Source organism: Prinia subflava, chromosome 1, assembly GCF_021018805.1.
Source record: "Prinia subflava isolate CZ2003 ecotype Zambia chromosome 1, Cam_Psub_1.2, whole genome shotgun sequence".
NCBI classification, from domain to species: Eukaryota; Metazoa; Chordata; class Aves; order Passeriformes; family Cisticolidae; genus Prinia; species Prinia subflava.
The window spans coordinates 137,503,820-137,524,770 of NC_086247.1; the positions used below are offsets into that span (position 1 = coordinate 137,503,820).

The following is a 20,951-nucleotide window of genomic DNA, read 5'->3' on the forward strand; positions in this document are numbered from 1 at the left end:
AAAGGACCTCTGGCTCTTTACTCAAGACACCTGCATTTAATCTCTGAGTATTCTCAGAAGTTTTTTTTGTGCTCTACAAGAGAAGGCTGCAATCATGCAACTCAGATGTGATTACCAGTCTAAATCACTCACCAGGCCAAACTTGCTTTGAAAACCCATATCTATTATATGGACTTGTGAACTGAATACGACTTGTGATTTAAAACAATGAAGCAAGTCAGGAAAAACCAACTGTGACCAGGACACTCTGTCAACATCCCACATGCACAGAGCTCCTGAAGACACTCAGTACATGTCTAGATTATTGACTAGACTAGTCTAGTCTAGACTAACTAGTCTAGACTGCAATAGAAATAATAGAAAAATACCCAAAGGAGAATTAAAGGTATCATTAGCAGTCAAGTGATGATAATGTGGAGCTCAGAGAAAGCTCATTTATCTAATGAGAAGCAGTTCTCAATATAAACATAGTTAAGAGGTAATGATGAAAACGGAGGTTTGCATGCCAAAACCCACAAATATATCCAGAGAATTCCCAGTACAAGCTGGTATTTAATTAACCAAATTACCCAACTTAATGCTCCGGCAGAGGAAAGTATGTTAGCATATTCAAGATACTCTAATACCACTTTAGTTTACAAAAGTTGGTAGGTGGGGAGTGCTGTAAAGAGACAGAAATGAAGCCAAATGTGGTCGAATTTTCAGTTGAACAAATGTTTAAGCACAACCGATTGAAAGCCCAAGAAGTTCTGACAAAACCTAGGTTAAATTCCTATACATGAAATTACCTAACACTGGAGATTGCTTTTTCCTTATTCTACTTTTCTCCCCTTCTATCTCCATTCCCCAATCTTCTCTTTTTAAATTTCCCTTTCATTTCTATGTTTCCAGTGAAAAGACGGCCAAGGGGAAAGTTGAAGACATTGATTTTATGAGAAGATGCAGGAACTTTTAAAAATGCTTTTTCCACAGTACTTCTTTTAGAGAAAATGCTATTTAACTGAGACCAAGGAGATTATATAAATACATATATATATATGTATGTATGTAAGTAATGCCTGTATATAGCCATGACAGGCTTTTACCTCAAGGTTCTGCTAAAGCCAGGCATGAACACCCTTCTAGTGAGGAAATCCCATCCAGCCTTTTAAGGCTACTTCCAAGAGATGCCATTTAAGTGGATTGCACTGGGATGTCTGGGGAGCAGCTCGTTTCCCTTTGAAGAGCCTGTGAACAAAAGATGCAATCCTGCAGGTCACAGTGTGCCTGCAGAGCTCCAAGGAAGGGCTGAGGAAAGCTGTGCAAGAAACTCTGTTTACCAATAGCAATTCTATTATTTAATTCAAACAAGTTTCTTGGATCCCTCTTTTACAGTAATTTGGATTTCATACAACCAGAATAGGACAGTGTAAGACAGGTACAGAGATAGAGATGCTGAGGTCCAGCAGATGGCCAACTCAGCTATTTTGGGGCCCACTGACTACTTATTTCTGCCAGCACAGCAAAAGCAGCACAGGCACTGCCACCAACACAGTTAATACCTTCAGAGCCACACTGCAAGGCAAACCCTCCAAGCAGAGGAAGGGGCACCAGGCTCGGTGGCATGGTGTGCTTCTACACCTGTACATGTGGATGTTGTACAAGGGAATGTCAGACCCCTGAACAGAAATGTAAGGTGACCCTGAGAGAGCTGTCACAGGGAGCAGACAAACATCAAGATGGTTTGGGCTGCTGGGAAGGGCACAAACAGTGTCAGCTGCTGAAGGCCAGAAGAGAAGAGGTAGTTTTGATCCAACCTGGAGGAGGATGGTCCTACCTTCAACTGTATTTCACAAATACTTCTTTTCTCCTTCCTCTGAATTTTATACTTGGGTAATTTAGAGTATGTTAATGATGTCTGTAATCACTTTTTGACAGCAACTCTCTTTCTGTTCACATACAATAAAAAAATAACATCCCCAAAAAGAAGAAACAGATGTGCAACCTAAAATACTTGTGAAGTTTCTACTGAGAATACACGAGTTTTAACTTGGCCAGACACTGACAGAAGCACAGCTGTGCTACTGCAGCAGTCTGATCTGCTAAAACCATAAAAGCTTTCACATACAACAGAGAGTCTATGAAGCACCAAGGCAGGACAAATTCCTTTCTTCTCTCTGTTAGTGGTGCACTAGCCATGACCAGGATAAACTGTATTGCTCTTATGACAATTTTCATCCTCTCAGATCTGCTGTTTCAACCATGGGAACAGAAGGCAGGCAGATCTCTAGAAATATCCACTGTTACTGTTCCTGTTTAGTGCCACTTCAGCAGGCACAGGTGACTAACTCAGGTAACACCTGTGAAATGCTGACCCCAGAAGAGTCAGTGGTGAAAAACCCAAGAGCCACCATTAGTCCTCCTCAGAATAGAATGAGAATACCAGTGAAGTTTTATCATTTTATTTATCTCAGTAAAGTTCTCTTACAACATATCACAATATAATATTAACAGGCACAAGTGTCTAAACAGTATTTTTCAAACAAGGTAATATTTCATAGTAGAAAATTTCATAAAAAAGCACCACTAGAAAATAGTATCATTTTCACAGTGTACTGCCATCTGCAGAGACCAAGAACAGAGGAATATCCATAATATTAAAATAGACTTCACATATTCTCCCAAGTTTTGACTTGACAGAAAGCATAAAAAATTTGCATAGGTAATAAATATATTCAGGTAAAAATTTTGAACTTGCAAAATGTTTCCCAATACAAATCAATGCATGTTTTCTAAGCCATTTTTTTTCTTTTGTATGAGCAGCACTATACAACCTAAATTATTTTCCTCCTGTAATGGTCAAGTTTTCTATAACAATAAGTTGTCTATTATCTTCATAACACAGTGAAATAACCACCTGCTTTCCTGGATGTATTAACTTAAACTCATTCTGTACAGGTAGATTCTACCAGCCTCATACTCTGTGAAACCCTCCTTTGGAAACACTTTCTGGCAGAAAAGATTGAAGAGCCTGTCTCCAGCTATTACAAACATTCATGGATGTGGTATCAAAAGATGCAAAATAACAGATTTTAAATTAATTCCATACTTCACAGTTTTATATTGTACTATTAATAGAAAAACATGGAAAAAATAATTAAAAAGTTCAAAATTTGTAAATAACACTAATAAGATACTTGTCAATAAAACATGCATTTTATTACAGCAAAAGGGATAAGTGCCATAAGATTAGCATTCATTGTGCATTGATTCCTCTTGAACTTTATCTTATTCAGGATCATAGTGCACCACTTAATGTTGCATGGTATGAGGCAATATATATCATTTTCATAGATGCAAAGGCTATATACTACGCCGTTAATTAGGCTATCATAAATCTATACTGATTCCAACATACTCAAATTTCTGTTGCTATAACCAAGGTCAGTGAGTGCCCTGAATAACAGATCCAGGCTTTTTTGCTCAATGATCAGCCTTTTCTTGCTTGAAGTAAGGCTAATCTTGCTTTAAATTGCAATTAATAATACACGTTGGATAAGACTTTTTTCACTCTCTGAGTGCCTATCACAGATGATATGAGTAAAACATTATTAGATGCATTATCACTACCAGATAGATACAAACTACTGTGTTTTTGCCACTGTGCATCTAAAAACTTATTCTGAATTTAAGGGAAATTATGGGCACTTCCCACAAAATCCTCCAAAAAAGATTTTATCACCACAAAGAATTTATACTCTGGAACTTCTCTCAGTTGTAGTAATGTTCACTTGTACCTTCCTTGTAGCTTCTGTAGCCTTTAATAACGGTGCATTTAAATACAAGTACCATCAGCATGCATAATACAGGATTGTAGCACCATTCTCTGCCCTGTGTAACTCCACTAATCTCACATTCTCACCCAAATAAAGCATACTCATACAAATCATGCCACTAGATTTGCTATATGCCACATATAGACAAATGTTTATTATATTCAAGTAACATCTGCACCTTGCTAAAGATGTACCAGATTATTTCTAACACCAGGTTCTGCTCTCTGCTACACAGGTTTAAATCTAGAATGAGTCTTATGCTGTCATTCTGGGGAGTTCACCAGAACTGCACAGCACAAACCAGCAAAGGATAGTAAAGGGTTCTGTTTGTGAGAAAGTGGCTTCCTTAACCTCTTCTAAAACAAAAACATAAGCCTATAATTTCTAGCTTTGTCTCTCCCTCAACTCTTACCATAAAAACACCCAGGTGTGCTCCCTGCAGAGCTTCTCCTACATCACATGCACCCTCCTACAGAAAGCAGAATGGGGAGGTCAGAACTTCAACTCCTGTGCCATTTCATCTTTGTTCAGGCTCAGCAGACTCCAAGAGTGAAGTTCCCAGAAAAACTGCTCTGCTCCCAGCTAACACAGCTCTTCTGTACACAGCAGATACACGTGCTTTTCATTCCACAAGTCCTTCTCCACCACTACATTACCTCCTCTGAAATGATAACAGTATTGTGCAAATATTGAACACGTTCAATAGTAGTTTTAATTCCTCCTTCCTTACGGCCTTGCAAGAAGAAATGAGATCGTGGCTACACACAGGCACTAAGATCTCTGTCACTGACAGACTTTGGGGACACCAGGCTTACTGGTTTGTGTGCTTCTGCTGCCTGCAACACAATGCCCAGTGAGGTGTCCTCTGACAGGCTGCTTAGATTTTGCAGCTCAGAGCAAGAAAAACTACTGCTCTCTATCTGGAGCAGGAGAGCAGTTTGTCACAAGCCTGGATCCTTGATCCTTTTTTCTTGAAGAAAAAAAAGATGATGGAAAGGACACAGTTATAATGTCACAAGTTAAACCAATGATCAGATAGAAGACTTGCACTTGGGTTCCTTCTATTACAGAAAATTATAGGAGGCCATTATACAGCAAAAACAGTGTAACAAACTCCAAAACACAGCAATGTACATATATTTTAGATATACAAACTCAGGCAGACACAATAAAGTTATATTGTGCATAATATTTCTTTTCAGTAGGGTTAATTTAAGGCAGCTTGCAAGTGCATGTTAATGTCCCTCTTCTGTAGTTACATCTGCGACACAAACATCTACCCTTTTGTAGGAATGCTGAAAGAAAGCTGGAAAGAGATGTGACAAGGCACATCATTTACTCCTAACAAAAGAAATGAGAAATGAGAGTGAAGAAGCATTTATGGAGAAATGGGAAAGTGGGAGAAAACAGTCTACACAGTTTAGAAAAACAAAGATTAAAAAGAGTTTGATGGAAGAGCTGGAAGAAGATAAAAATTAGTGTCAAAGAATACACGATTTCCTTAACTGACTGATTTGACAAAAACAAACAAACAAACAAAAAGTGCATTTTTAATGTAAGTACCTGTTCAGGAAAACAGACTTGTGAATAACAGGTTGGCTTTTTTTAATCAGAAAAGTATTTTGCTGTTTGAAAGAAATGTAATAAAATTTTGCTTAATTTTCAGAAGTCTAATTTTCAAGACATTCTTTTAGTACTTGTTTCTTTTTGCCTATGTACTTTTTCTTGTTAGAACAGACTTCCTTTCTTCTCATTCTGCTACTTTTCACTGGCAAAACTAAAAACAGAGAAAAGCCTTTCTAAATTAATTAAATGCAGATCACTTCCAAATGAAATTAGAGCAGTCATTAGTTCCACTGTTTTTGTTGTAAAAACAATATTCTATTTTTGACCCAGTCCCTTTTCACAATATTAAGAAAGTTGCCACATTATCACCTATTTGAGACATGTTCTCTCCATTTATGGAAAGCACAACATTTTGTAAGATGTAGACAAATTTGCCCCACAGGACATTTAGTCTTTTTACTAGCCTGTTGCATGAAAAAAATGAAAGCAGGTTTCAATTATTTGGCTGTGCTTTTCAGTTACAGTACTAAATGCTATTTACCCTCAGCTGCAATTTTTTGTGGTCCAGAAATAATCAATTTTAAGATATTTATTTATTAAAAATATGGGAGTTTGATCTGAATTCCACATTCCCCTGTCTGAAGATGGTAACAGGATTAAAATCTTGACTGAAAGGTCTTGTTTTCTTTAAACAGTGATCATTCAGTTAAGATTATAATTAAATATTCCTAAAATTGAGAGCATTTTGTGGGATGATCTGCTCAAGTCAACACAAGATAATGTCAAATATGTATAAAATCAGAGTAGAATCCAAATACAGTTGAAACCCCATTTCCATGCTAACCTCACTGTGCAGAAATTAAGAAGAAATCCATAAAATAGATATACTGGTTCCATGTTCGTGAGCGATCTGATTGATCCTTCCACGCACGCAGTCAAGAGAAACTGATATCAGTGTTCCATTATGTACCCCAAAAGATGCACGGAGGGACACGCTGGTCCAAATGCTTCCCTCTGGCATCTGACCTCCAATCTGCTGAGCAATTGCTGTGGGCTGCATGTGCTCCATGGCCAACTGATTGAGAGTCACTTTGAGCACATTGCAGGAATGGATCAGCTTTAAGTTAAATGCAATGCTGGCAACTCCCTTTTCAGTAAAAATAAAATACTTCTGAGCAAGCTGTCCCGAAGAAACCAGCTGCATCTGTTTCTCATTGGATGAGACCTGGGTGAAATCCAGCAGCTTGTTTCTCACAGCTCCAGTAGGCAGACCTGTAACAGAAACTGTGGCTGATATGGCACTAGAAACTGCTGAAGGGATCCAGATGAGGCTGAACACACTAATTCCAGAACTATCTCCAAAATAGCGAACATTACACTGTGCAGGAGAGAGTATCTCAAAGCTGACCAGATCTCCAGCACCAACCTTTGCGGCCCCAGAAGCAGATATCGATGTGTCTCTGTAATTTACCCCAGATTTAAACACATTCATTAATTCTCTGTTGGTACCATTCCTATTGATGTAGGAAATTAGGGAGAAGCCCTCCCGGACACACGTATGACCCATGGAATACAATGCTTGATGAAACACAAACTTGACAACACCAGTTTCAGTGAACTTTATAGCTCTGCCATCGTGAGATAAACTTAGCATGTAAGGGTCAGAAACAGAAATTATTTTAAAGGTAGGTCGATAGTTGGTTTGGTAATGCATTGCTGTTGACATCTGTGCACTGAGTGCCACAGCACCCGTGTCGTGGGACAACCAAAACAAACTGAGTGGGGTATTAAGATCATAAATATTTAAGTCTTTGCTTTGATTGCAGAATTGATTAGGGCTCCTCAAATACACAGAAAGAGTTTGGCTGGGCTCTACTTCAGCAGCACTGCTTAAACTAGTGCTCTGGAAATATTTTCCTTCTGGCTGCTCGATCCGAACACCACTCAGTTCATAGTCCTCCTCGCTGCCATTAAGCTTTAAGGAAAGTTGCAAGAAGTTCCTGCAGTTGTGCTTTACTGCAAAATTTAGGTCCGCCCACAACAGACCATGTTGCCTGAATACCAGGCTGCTCTCTTCAGTGGACAGGATATCACAGGGAAGCTTCCCCTTTATCTTCAAGTTCAAGCCAGAGTAGACCTGAGAGATGCCAGACTTTACAGAGGGCAGGACGACGTTTGCAGCCCAAGACTCTGAGAGCTTGTTTTCACTGGCTGCTGAACAAACCGTGTCACTGACAGCAGAACAAGGCACGGCCACCATTCCATCTTCACACTTTAAACATGCTTGGCATTCCTGCATTTCCTTATTAAAGAAATGTTCCTCTCCACACATTCCCAAAGCTGCATCTTTCTCAGCAATTCCAAGGCATCGGAAACCACCTGTGCACAGCAAATGGATCATTTTTATTGTCATACCTTTAAAATACTAAAAATAAGAACTCTAAGCTCCACATATCAAGTATCTTTGATATATATCTAATCATAAGGGAGAAACCAGAAGACAGTTATGATGTTAGATCACCGTATGCTATTAAAGGAACCTTGACAGATTACAGAGGAAATATTAGGCATGACTCACCTTGTCCAAGCACAATGGTTTGGAGTGAAAGAGAAGCTACATGGGGGCAATTCTAACCAAAACCTGTAAATGTATCAGATACAATGATACTCCTCCAAAGACAGTCTCTTCCTTCTCTGACATAAAAGACACAGTGACTGGTACCAAGCAGCTCCTTTTAACTCATGGATTATTCCCCTACACAGGGAGAAATGTGCACTGCCTGCCCAGCCACGCTGCAGGGTAGCCCTGCTGTCACTGTGTTTGCTAAAGCAGGGCTTTGCAACCCAAGGGACAAGGACCCCTGGCATTCAATCTGAATACAGTTTTTAAAAAACCTGTAAGAGACAAATAGGAAAACCAAAACTGCAAACAGCAGGCTTAAAATCATTATGCAGCAGCCCATGCATTTAAAAAGTGGAAAACCACTGCCCTAAGACACAGGACACCAGTGGTTGTGATCAAGCTATAGTAAAATGCTGCAAACAGTGAGAAGAATATACATGTGCTGTTTGAAACTACTTTGTTTGACACAGAGTAATTTTGTGCTGTTAAACGGTACACCACGACCTCAGTGGATCAAAGAATGCACACCAAAAAAAGGGTTTTAAAAACAGCCTGTAATTTTCTGTGGGAATTTTCCAAGAGCACCACCAGCTGCCAGTGCTTCCATCTGGAGCAACCAGAACCCAAAAGTTTTGTACGTGTGAGATCTCAGGATCTGAATCAACACACAAGATCTGAGGCATCCTAAAGAAGAACCACCTGCAGTTTGTGCCTCAAAACTTAATCACCAATTCACTCATCTATGCTTTTTTACCACCATGATAAAAACTCAATAATCATCTTTCTAACAGATCTTCTTACATATCCTTTAGTACCTAGATCCTGTGTCATACACTTGCATTACTCTTTAGGAGGAATCTTCCTGTACCTGGGCTGGGATTTGCTCTAAGACTGGGACTACAAGCATTTGCATGGATCCCAACAATGGATTCGCCACTGCTAGCCCAGGGTGGGGCTGGCTATGCCAACTGCTGATGTAGAAGAAAAGCTCACCACACTTGCTCTACACTGCAAGTACACATGAACCCGGCCCACAGGGGAGGTCAGAATGTTGGCTAGAATTCACTTCTGATACTACATTATTCAGCAGAGAACACCAGACTGTTAATTTATACAGGCTTCATCTAGTCACCCTCATATCACATATCACTATATCACCCTCATGACACTTCATTCACTTAAGTGATAATTCTCCACTAACACTGATATGTAGGACTGTACAATTCATGATGTGAGAATACTCCTTCTAAGATCAGGTACCATTTTATCAAAAGAGTTCATGGCAGAACAAGTAAGATTTTTTCCATCTGAAAAAAAGTCAAGAGAAACTTAAAGCTTTGTTCCTCTCTGAAAGTGTCTCATTTTTTAATGAGAAACAAAAGCTACATAAATAACATTACATTTTTTCAATTAAAAACATTCTAGAGGGAGTATAGAAAAAAGTCCCAGACAATCTTTCTCTTTGAAATCAGTTTTAACCATGATGTATTTGCTCACATGACATTTCTTAACCACTCCTACCTCTTGTATCAGTAGCTCCACCATCACTGAGAAATACTGGATGAACTGATATGAGGTACACATATACAGCTGGTCCACATGGCAGAGGAAATTTTCAGTAGTGCCTAGGAACACTTTTTATGCTATTCCTTTCTTAAAAATATTTTAGTTTATATTTGAGTATTTACAAGCATCATGTTTCACAAATCCTTGTGATGGCTATATGCACTAACTTGCTGTCTAGTGTGTTCTTGGTTAGATCTGCAGCAGGTGTTCCCCTGTGTGTACTTCAAACAGGTGACTTCAAAGCAGCACACAGGCTGCTTCTTGCTGTGGCCATGGCTGCAAGAGCAGCACCCAGAAGAGGTCAAGCAGCAAATGACAGCCAAACAGCAGAAGACCAGCACAGCTGCATACTGCTTCCTACTGCTCTTTCTCACTTTAGAACCTCTGCCACCTCCTCCTGGCTCCTTGCTCTGAGCACTGCTGCCCCTGGTTGCACAGCGAGCCCAGCTGTACTCAGCCTGGTTCTGTGAAACTGAGTCTGTCTGAAAACATTCCCCAGCCCTCGCCACTCCTTTCTGCTGCTACTACTCACAACTGCCTGATGTAAAGGTTACATTTGGGCAGATTAACTGTGGGAATCCTTCTCTTTTAAACCCTCTATGTCAAATTTAGATCATCACATACCAATATGGTTCATTACAAATCCAGGCTGTCTGTCAAGGTTTTCATTCCTCTTCCTTCTGCCTCCCACAGTAAGTTCTACAGTAAGTCCTCTTTATAGTGCATGGCATTCCAGGGAGAGTGCCTTTGGTTGACTCTATTTATTGGATAAACAATCTGATTACTCTCCCATGGCTATCTAAGAAGGAAATGATGCACCAAACCCTATTTTCACTGATTACATACCCCTAACTGTTACTGAACTTTAATGACTAGAGTTTAATCAAATAAATCAACAATTCTCATCCCACATATAAGTGAGAGAAAGCAGCAGGGGAAGAAGGTATGATGTAGAGGAAAGTGGAAGGGTGAAGAAAGAGAGGCTCCTATTTACATGATTCTTTACTGTTATTTGCTCTGTCTCCCCTCACAATGTACATTCAACATGAGTTGCTACAGATGCAACAACCTTTGCGTGCAGCTTGAGAAAGCACATTCAACATCTGGAACTCATATGTCACACCACATCCCCTTCTTCCCTGCTTTACCCAAAAACAGACATTCAGTTTCAGCCCTTCTCTTGACACATTAATTGCACTTGTGTAAGATAATGAGCTACCAGGAGCAGACAGGCTGAAGTAGCAGTCGTCTCTAACAAAAAACAAAGGAACACTCTCTCTTCCATGACAGATGGGAACAACATTGACCAGACATCAATTCCTGTCCAGGTCATGGGTAATAACTTATTTTCACATATCTATACACAACCATTAAAACTGGGAGAAGAGGAAGAGAGGAAAGATTCCTTCCAAATACATTGCTAATGCCTTTCTGTGCTCTGACACACCACCACTACCCATCTGCTTCTTGGCAGTGTTTTGCCCTCACTTATGTTCCTCCAGCTGTACAGATCCTTTCTTGGTCTGGTTCCCCTCCACGGAACCCACTGAATAAATTCATTACAGCCTTCCCTCTTCCAAGCTACAGACTAGAGAAACACCAAATTAGTTTCACATTGGTGGCTCTCCTTTCCTAGGGCAGAGGCCTTGTGGGTTCCATCCAAAAAAACACCAACAGGAGCAACCCCAATGTCTCAGCAAAGATGAGACAAAGCCTTACACCTTCCCAATGCCCTGACTCAAACTGTGTGCTCTAAACTGTCTTGCCTCCAACTGTCCATCTCTAAGACCCTCCAAAAGTGTCTTTTCTCTTCTTTTGTAGGACTGACAGTACCTCATGTGCAGCATTTACAGAAGATGACACTAAATGCTCTCTTCCTCAAGTCATTTCCAGTTTCCTGTAGTGTTTGTAGTAACACCATCCAAACCAACATAATTCCTGTCCAGATGAAGTAAGGACAATATAAGAAAACCCACACCCTCTTTTAATCTTTTCCTGGGGTCCCTCATTTTTCTCCACCAGTGACTGGGTAAAAAAGGCACAAAATCACTCACAATCTGTGGAAAACAGTCCTTGCCCCTCAAAGAGGCCACCCTCTTCTTAAAAGTCTAGAAGCCTGAAGGAGGAAAAACATAGAATCTAATGAAGCCCTTCCTGGGTTATTTGACTGTGAGACCTCAGGTACAGGTCACAACTGCTGAAATGCTCTGTTTGATCACAGGGTTCCTTTCAAGGTTTTTTGGATGACCAAAAATTAGACCAAAATAAAGAAACTCAGTACCTGGATAAAATTTGCTCAGTATGTCTATTAATTTTGCTCTTTTGTGCCTGACTACCATGACTATGTAATGAAATAATGAAGTCTGCAGTGCAAAACACCAGATGGATTTGTTCTTAAATGTCTGAAAAACTCCTCCAAAGTGTCCTCAAATGATGGAAACTGTTGATCTTTCCTCAGCATTTGGCAAAATTGTTAGTAAAGAGAGTAAGATTCTTGGAGGGTAGTCTTATAAGAGTCTCCTTTAGATCAAATCAGGTATCTAGTGCACCAGTTCATCAGAAGGAAAATGACAACTATTTTTCCTCCATTAGGAACAATATCTTTGATTTGGGCCCTATTTGCACCAGCATAAACAAGAAGAAAGTCAGGTCATAAGAGAAAATTAGAAACAAAGCATATAAACCCCCATGAAAGTAAGGCAAAATGGAACCATCCAATGCTTCTAAAGGATATTAATGTCCTAAATAGCCCACTGTCCACAAGAACTGCTGTCAACTTACAGATTAGTGTTTCTTAACCCCTTTGATTCCAGCAAGCTGTGCATGTCACTACTCAGTAACATACAAGCCTGAGTCCTTATCTAGTTCTTCGGCCTGTTCCTGAAGATCTAATTATCCTCATTCTTTAATTATCAGAGAAATATAACTTACCTGGAGTATTGAGGCATTTTATCCTCTCACCACAAATGCTTGGAGATTCAGTGCACTCATCTCTGTCCTGTAAATCACAAGAATCATATTGAAACAGTTTAACATGACAACTTGAGTTTCAAACAGGCATTTCAGGCTCTGTGACATCCATCTGTTTGTAATAGGTGTATGAAGGGATGGAGAAGGGGTGGATCCCATAAGCATGTTAGAGCAGGACAATTTTGATTTGGATTTGTTACTGTTTTAACCAGGTATCCAAAACCACTGTGTGATGCCACAGAAAGCAAGCAGTGTGCAGATGAGCTGAACAGAGGGGTTGCACATCCCCAAGAGAGGTGCATCAATCAATTGATCTTAAGGATGTTGCAACAATCGAGGCAGTGTTAGGAAAAGCTTTTAAGGACATTTCATCTGGGAGGAAGCTTCTAACCAAAACACACATGAAAAGGAAATTAGAAAGTAATATTCCCTGTCAACAAGCTCTCCTTTCACCCTACAGCAGGCAGAAAGGAAAGAAAAACGGCCTGTATTTGCCTTTAAATGTTAGCATTAAAGAAAATTGAGCACAGAGGGAACTGGACAGACACATTCAGGTTCTCAGTATGTGGTGCAGCTGGTCAGGCTCATGTTGAGGTAAGAATTGGGGGCAACATTTAGCAAACAAGATACTGCTTTAAATATCAAGTTGCCCATATATCTTAGGACTTCTAAATGAGAGAAAGCAAACAAAGAATCATCTTATTTTGCTTGCATGCTAGTTTTGTGTTGTATAATAAAATGTATTTTATAATAAAATGTATTTAACAATAGAAGTATCTGTGTTCTATATTTGTGTATTTGTATATTATGTTTAAGAAGGAACTAGTTCTTACATCTGTTTGAACTGACAACTTCTGTTTCCAAACTTATAAATAAATGTCTGACTTATGCTTAATAAAGCCTTCCTGTGTTTTTATAGATGTCTAGAAGCTCCTGTAGAGTGTAATGGAATTAAATAAACAAATTTAGCATGCATAAGTCTGAAGGTTTTAGGATATCTTTTCCTACCATGATGCAAAGACTCAAAGTCCTGCCAGCTGTCAGGTTTGGGAAAGTGTCACACTCAACAGGCACAAAGCAGTGCCTCATTTAGAAGAGTAAATGATAAAGAGAAACCCACAAAAAATCCTTCTGGCAGACTTTGAAGTTCCATAGACCCATTCGGTAAAACACATGATCCAAACTGGATTTTTCTAGCTCTCCAAGTAGTTATTTCCAGAATGTTATCCCAATATGTCCAACACAATGCCTCATAAGCAATAATTTAAATATACAGAATTATGTTTCACCTGGCAAATCCGATCAGAGTTTGCAGAACACTCGGCCATTTGGAAAAAACCAGCAGGACACAATGTGCATTTTTCACATTGTGAAGGTGTCTTTTGGAAATTGCAAAATTCATCACTTTCACAAAGGCCACAGTCCAGCAAAGACTCCCCAACGTTAATCACTTTTGCATCCACTTCTACTTTGTGCACAGAGTATGACTTCTGGAGATGATTTCTGACCTGGTTCTGAAGTCCATGAAGATGATTTTCAAAATAATTTTGAATATCTTCCTGCAAACTCTGAAATGACATTTGTTTCACTGTATCAAAAAGCATGCCATACTGGACTTTGATCAGATCCATTTGTTCATACATTTTTCTTTGCTGTTCAAGAATCTCCCGTTGCTGACTAACCAACATGTGCTGCTGTTCAGCAAGCTTTTGCTGCAAATCAACAATGATCTGCTGCTGGCTTTTTAGCATTTCAGTGAATTTCTCGTGCCCTTTTGCAAGGTGCAGTTGTAGTATTAGGGCATCTTCAGATGGAACTTCATTTTCTCCTGAAATACAAATTATCTATTATTGTCCAAGCTTGTTGTGTTATCTCTTCAAAAACATTCCAATTTTAGCAAATTAATGGAAAGTCTCACTAAATTCAAGTCACCATTATAAGGTCAGTTTCTTTACTATCTTTGCAGCCCCTTCATGGAACCACAAGGTTTTCTATTTCATAAGCAGCTTATGAAATCATCATTTGCCCCTGCTTTAGGGCATATATTAATCACCACATCAATAACAGATTAATCATTCCTATGTACATGTTCAAGCACAGTAAAGAGTAAATGGCCAATTTTCACTGAAGAAGTGATAAAATGAAGTGATAAAACATGTTGTGAATACTAAGCTATTAAGGGTAGTAAAAGTAAGGGTCAATTGCAAAGAGCTGCAAAAGGAGTCTATGATACTGAGCAGCAGCAATAAAATGACAAAAAATGAACTCAGAGGAGATAAAGGTGAATTGAGGTTCTCAGTGAAAAAAAAAATCCAAGATTTTTTAGATCAAATGTCATACTTGTACATTACTATTACCCCTTGGAAATAATCTTGAAGCAATATATCTAGATAAAGATGCTGGGCTACAGAGCCATGTAATCATCAATTCAGTGCCCAACAGAGGTCAGAAAGGCAAATAAAATGCTAGGATTAATTAGAAGAAGAACACAGAATATATCATTATGACATTACATTAATCAATAGAGCATCTGAACACAGAATGCAGTTCTGGTTCCCCATCTCAAAAAGGAGTATAGAAGAACTCACAAGTTCACAAAAAGGGCAGCAAGGAAAATCTAACATGATACTGCTGCAATATGAGAAAGTAGGAAAGATTTTTCAGGATCAGGAAAAAAATCAAAAAGAAACCATACAACTATGCTATATTTCAGGTATCCTAAAGCAAGTAAATATAGAAAGACTTCAGTCTTTCTTCCAGTATGAGAATTAAAAGGCATTAAATGAAGGCAGCAGTTCCATACACACTAAAACTTCAAAAATAAAATCAGTTTGGGGCTTAAAGGCAGACATTGACCAGATTCAGGAAACCTAAGCAACAAACTGCTGGAGCTGGGAAAATGATCTAGGAAAATATTGTGCCATACTTTCTACAGTATCTGCTGCTGGACACTGCCAGAGAGAATCCTCAATTCATATAATCACCCATCTGTTCTTAAGCAGCACTGACTTTTATTCTTACACGCACAGAACATGAAGGACAACACAATGAACAAAGGACATATCCAGTTTTTGTGTACAGTTCCCAAAATATTTTGCTGTTCGGTTAGTTTTACTCACAGCATAAGGCACACATTCCTTTTATATTAAGGTAGTTTGCAGTATACTGGATTTGAGAAGACAAAGACCAGTAAGACAACAAACGCAAATTTCTGAGCATTCTTTCTTCTGGCATGCCAGTCTTTCATCTGAAGTAAGGTGCACTCATGGTGCTGCTGAGAAATAGCAGGGACAATGGGCTCATCTGATGTGAAATGGGACTACAAGTCTGCACTCCAACATCTTCACCTGGCCAAAATAAGTGGTGGTTCAGCTGCAGTTGGCAGGAGTCTTCCAGCCAGTAGGTGTGGTGCTAGTGATACTGGCTGAAAAGATGATGAAGAGGTTTGTGTAACCCCTGCAGATGGGCTGTGCTGGCTGTGACAGGCAGCTGGTGGAGAGTGACAGACACCTGCCTGATGTACATCAGCCTGCAAACAGGGACATCATGCTGGGAATCAGCTTGAGTCCCTGGTATTGGCCTGTACCTTGGAGGGCTGGCATCAGGCATGGCCTTCAGCAAGCATCTAAGAAGACTGTACCTCATATAAATGGGGCTTTTTAACAGGCTGAATGACAGACTATTCGGTTCACCAAAACACAGTTTCTTCCAGCAGGTTCACTAGAGCAGGGATATTTTAATGACTAATGAATTACTGCAAATCTACTCAGGCACTGTCACAAAGCTGGCAGCCATACACTGGGGTGGGCCACTGGCTCTCCACCTGTGCATGGTGAATTAATGCAGGTAGAATAATGGCCTTTGGGTCACCTAGGCAGTATATTCCAGCTCCCCTGATGTCTGAGGAGAGGTCAATGGCAAAGAAACATCCCATTCAGATGGTATTAGTGATGTGCTGAAATCACACCTTGGCAGAAATGCTCCTTAAAAACAGAGAAAGACAGGAACAGTCACTGTCTCTTGAATCATCAAATAATGGCCTGTGTTGGAAGGGACACTAGAGTTCATGCAGTTCCAATGCCCCTGCACCAGAACAGGATGCTCAGAGCACCATCCAACCTGGCCCTGAACACTTCCTGGAGTGGGGCATCCACAAATTCTCTGGACAACCTATTCTATGCCTCACCACCCTCACAGTAAAGAATTGCTTCCTAATATCTTATCTACACTTACTCTCTTTTTAAGTTGGAAGCCATTCCCCCTTGTCATGTGTTGGGAAGGATGAAGTAGATACCGTCACGGAGTAACTCCTTCAGTCATGGACATTATATCTAAGTTGCAGCTCTCTCCAGACAACTGTCAATGCAACTGTTTCCCCAGTTAGAGATCTGATTATCACATTATTTGTTCTGCTTGTTTCAGTAGACAAGCCATGCTGGAACTGCTATACAAACCATGCTCATTGGTAAGATCTGACTCTAGCTGCCAATGGGGATTCCTCTGCACTACTGTAGGAAAGCCACTGACCTGTGTTCAAAAGATCTCAGGGAAACACAGAGAATGCTAGAGGCTGCAAGCAGAGCAGAATGCTGGATGCTTGCCTGACTTGAAGGAAACCAAAGACAGTCAACATGCCTTATTTTTTGTTCCTGATGCCAAATACATGAAATCTGCTAGATGCTGATGAATTCAGTATGCTGTTCTTCCACTCCTAGGAGAGAAAGGTGCCTTATGAAGGTCTGGGTTGGGTCCTGTCTTTGGAACGGGCAAAACAAGTATATATGTTGTCTGTCCAGTCTGGACAAAAGCATGCCTACAGCAAGAGTTATTCACACCAGTCATTCACACTGCTGCACTGTGCAGCAGTGGGCACATGGCAACAGCAGTGTAAGAGGAGAATGTCTGAGGGTGCAGTGGTCTTCATCTGAAATATAGACCTCACATAGAAGCTTGTGAGGTTTGCTCACTGTGTATTCCATGTCAACAGCACCTTCCATAGGATTACATGGTTTAGTGGGCAGCGTTGTACACTGCTTTCTCTCCTATTTACAGGACACTTCTCTCTGCTACAAGAAGATGAATGCAGAAATCCATGATCACCACTGCCCATAATTCATTCTTGACACATTCAAGGATTTTCTTAAGGGAAACTTCTTAACACACTTCTCCTCCAAGGCTTCACTCAGCATCAGGCTTGCAAAGAGTATAAAACTGAAAGAGTGAACTCTGAGTCTCCAAACATCTTCACCCTCTGACCCTTTAGCTTTAATTCCTGTGACCCACATCAGAGGGGACAGAGGACCCAAACCTAAGGCCCAGGAGATGAAAGGTGCATGTAACTCACTATGTTAGCTGTAACTGCTGATGCTATGGGAGACTGGGCAGCACAGACTGACCAGAGACAACCAAAGAATAAGATAATGTTTGGAGAAAGAGTTTATGCTGAGCTGGATGCTCCTTGTAAGACTTGAAAGGAGATACAACACGTCTGTTTTCAGCATCATCCAAAAGTATTACTCTTTTCTGTACAAGCAGAATGCTCTTACTATTTGCCAAGGCTTGTATAACACAGCGAAAGACTTTGGTATGGACAAAGAAAATGCAAATATCCTGGGTTTTTCGGCAAAACAGAGGCATGGCATTTATGATGAGAATACGAGGAGTACACACAGAAGCAGAGAAAAGGGTGGTTAACCATACAGACTTGTTGTCCACTGAGCGTATAGAGGTTCTCTAAGACATCTGCAGACCGTTTCAGGCAAGATGAAAGTAGACAGAGTCACTGCATTATGCATGGGGGGGGGCTTAAATGTCAGTCCTGGGACTGGAATCATCAAGTGCAGCAGTCTCCTTTGGAGGAGATGTCACTTCACTAAGTGGATCCTGATAACTTGTAGGTTTAGCACATGCTCTGGTGTCTGAAGCAGCCACAGCACTCATATCTGCCACAGATGTGACAAAGCTTAAATTACCTCCTTCACAATTTTCATTAGCTTTTAATATCAATAGGAAATAAATTACGCTTCCTAATACATTTCTTGTCCTTCGGACAAGACAGTAAACCAGAATCTAAACTGTTTTGTGGTTATCAAAGACCTTTTGGTGTTCTTCATGTCAGTAGATCTACAAATCCCTGACAATTAGAGACATCTTGCTGACCTATGACATAACCATGGATGTGCCTGGCTTCCTACAGGGATACCAAATTCACCAGAGCTGTGCTTGTCAATGAACAGGCAAAGTGTTCTGATTAATGCACTGTAAGAGATGCTTTACAATTTTTTACCCCCTACAGCAAGACAGTTGGGCAGCAATGGCAAGTTTCTTACCAACGGCACCAGTCTGGGTATGGAACACACACACAACCCACGGAAGCCTTTTACAATGTTCCTATAAATTAAGAACACCAGAAATGCCAGACTGTGAAGAAAGAGACTTCAACTTGTTTAAAAACTGCACTAAAAAAGATTCTGGCACTTTTCATCACCTCTAGGTCTCTTAGGTGCACGTGTTTATGGAAGGGAGAGAGAGGAGCAGACAGAGGAGCCACGGCAGCAATTCCCTCACATATTGTGAAGACCAGTGCCAGATTTTCTTCCCAACTCTCCCAAAGCAAGGAGCTCTCGTGCACTCGCTCAGGTGTCCCTGCGCCGGGGCTCTCAGAGGTGCTGCAGCCTCTTGGCCCAGCGGACACTTGCCCGGCACCGCACCCTGCGGGGCTCTCCGTGCCCACACCGAGCCTCCGCGGGCCGCAGGACCCCTCCGTGCCGGGGCAGGGTGATGGTGCGGGATGCGCCCTCCCGCCCCTCATGCCGCCCCGCACCTGGCTTCACGTCGCAGGTGAGCTGCACGCCCGGGGCGCCGCCTCGCTCGGGAGCGCCGTGGGCAAACTCGTCCCCCGCGAAGTGCGCGGCTCTGTCGGCGGCGCGCAGCAGCGCGGGCTCGGGGCAGCCCTCGGCGGCGGCGGCGCAGCCCGGGCCGCGGGGCCGCGGGCGCAGGCGGGGCGGCAGCAGGCGGCACTCCAGGCCCGGGCAGTCGCGGCGGGTGGCGTTGGCGGCGCAGTCCCCGCCGGGGCAGGCGGGCGGCGGCGCGGCGGGCGCTGCCCTGCCCTGCGGCGGCCGCAGCGGCGCGGCGGTGTGCAGGAAGGAGCGCGCCGGGCGCCCGGCCCGGCCGCCGCAGCGGGGGCCGCGGCAGGGCTCGGCCGAGCCGCCCCCCGCGCCCAGCAGCGAGAGGCAGACGCCGAGCCAGCAGCGCGCCCACCACAGCCGTCTCCCCGGCATGTCTGGCCGCGCCTGCAAGAGAAGAGAGACCGCGGCGGGTCAGGGCAGATGCCCCGCTCCCTCCGCCCTAGCCGCGGTGCGCTGAGCCGCGGAACCCCGCCCCCCACACCCCTCTCGTCCTCCGTTGTGCAGGTACCGTCACTGCATCCCAAATCCAGGAAAAACTTTCACCCCCGTCCCTCCCCGGCGTCTCCCGGCGTAACCTGCGGGAAGGTGCGGGGCGATGCCCGGAGCAAGTGCGGCCTCGGGGCTGTGCTCCTCGGAGCGGCTGCCCACAGCGGGGACCAGCCTCCTCCGAAAGCTGGAGGGGAATGGAAATGTGCAACATTCCTGGGGCTTCGTTAGCATCAGATTTCCCAAGCGCCTCCCTTTAACTCCTTCGCTCCTCCAGCCCCTGCCGGCTGCCCGGGGCTGCGGTGGGACAGAGGCGGGGGATGTCCTGCGGCTCCAGCCGGCTCCGGCTCTCCCGCCGGCGTTTCTTGGCTGTGTTATCCCACGGCGCCCAGCCAGGGAAATGTACACGTCTTAAAGTTTGGCTTTTGTTCCAAGTAAAAAAGAAAAAAAAGAAAAAAAAAAAAGGAAAAAAAAAAAAAAAAAAAAAAAGGAAAAGGAAAAGAGCAAAAAGTCCCCCAAAGCCAAACAACCAAAACCTCACACCCAACAGGAGTAAAGTACACTCGCGAGGCAGTTACCAATAAAGAAAATATCACGCGGCCGAAAAAGTTATGGGTAGTTTGGATTTCTTGGTTCCCACTTCGATAGCCAGGAACCTCCATCAAAAATAACCATGACCGCAGCTGCCGTTTTCTCTGAGGCTACCGAGTGCCGCAGCAGAACCGAAGCGAAGGACCGATTTTGAACAGAGCAGCCCTGTGGCTGTGCCCATGTGCATTTGCTTTCCGATAAAGCAGCTTCCCCGGACGGCTTCTGGCAGCGCTCACACCGAGGTGTGAAGATCAGCATACCTTTCAAGTGCTCCGAGGCGTGAATAACTCCCCGCAGCAGAAGCCACCTCGCTTATCTAATCTCTCACACACGCTACCGCGGGCAAGCCACACCAAGTATGTGTCCAGTCCAGCACTGACTGCGATGCCGCTTTGGAAGTCAGCCAGCACAGATACAATAGCTATG

General features: G+C 42.3%; 1 protein-coding gene across 1 annotated transcript; it reads right to left on the reverse strand.

Moving 5' to 3' along the window:
• Window positions 1–4,809: 4,809 nt before the first annotated feature.
• LOC134559366 (uncharacterized) lies at window positions 4,810–20,417 on the reverse strand. Its single transcript, XM_063414062.1, has 4 exons — window positions 19,364–20,417; window positions 13,830–14,368; window positions 12,502–12,568; window positions 4,810–7,760 (listed from the first exon to the last, which is right to left on the reverse strand). The coding sequence occupies exons 1-4, from the start codon at window positions 19,818–19,820 to the stop codon at window positions 6,241–6,243; spliced, it is 2,583 nt and encodes an 860-aa protein (XP_063270132.1). The 5' UTR covers window positions 19,821–20,417; the 3' UTR covers window positions 4,810–6,240.
• Between the last annotated feature and the right edge of the window lie 534 nt (window positions 20,418–20,951).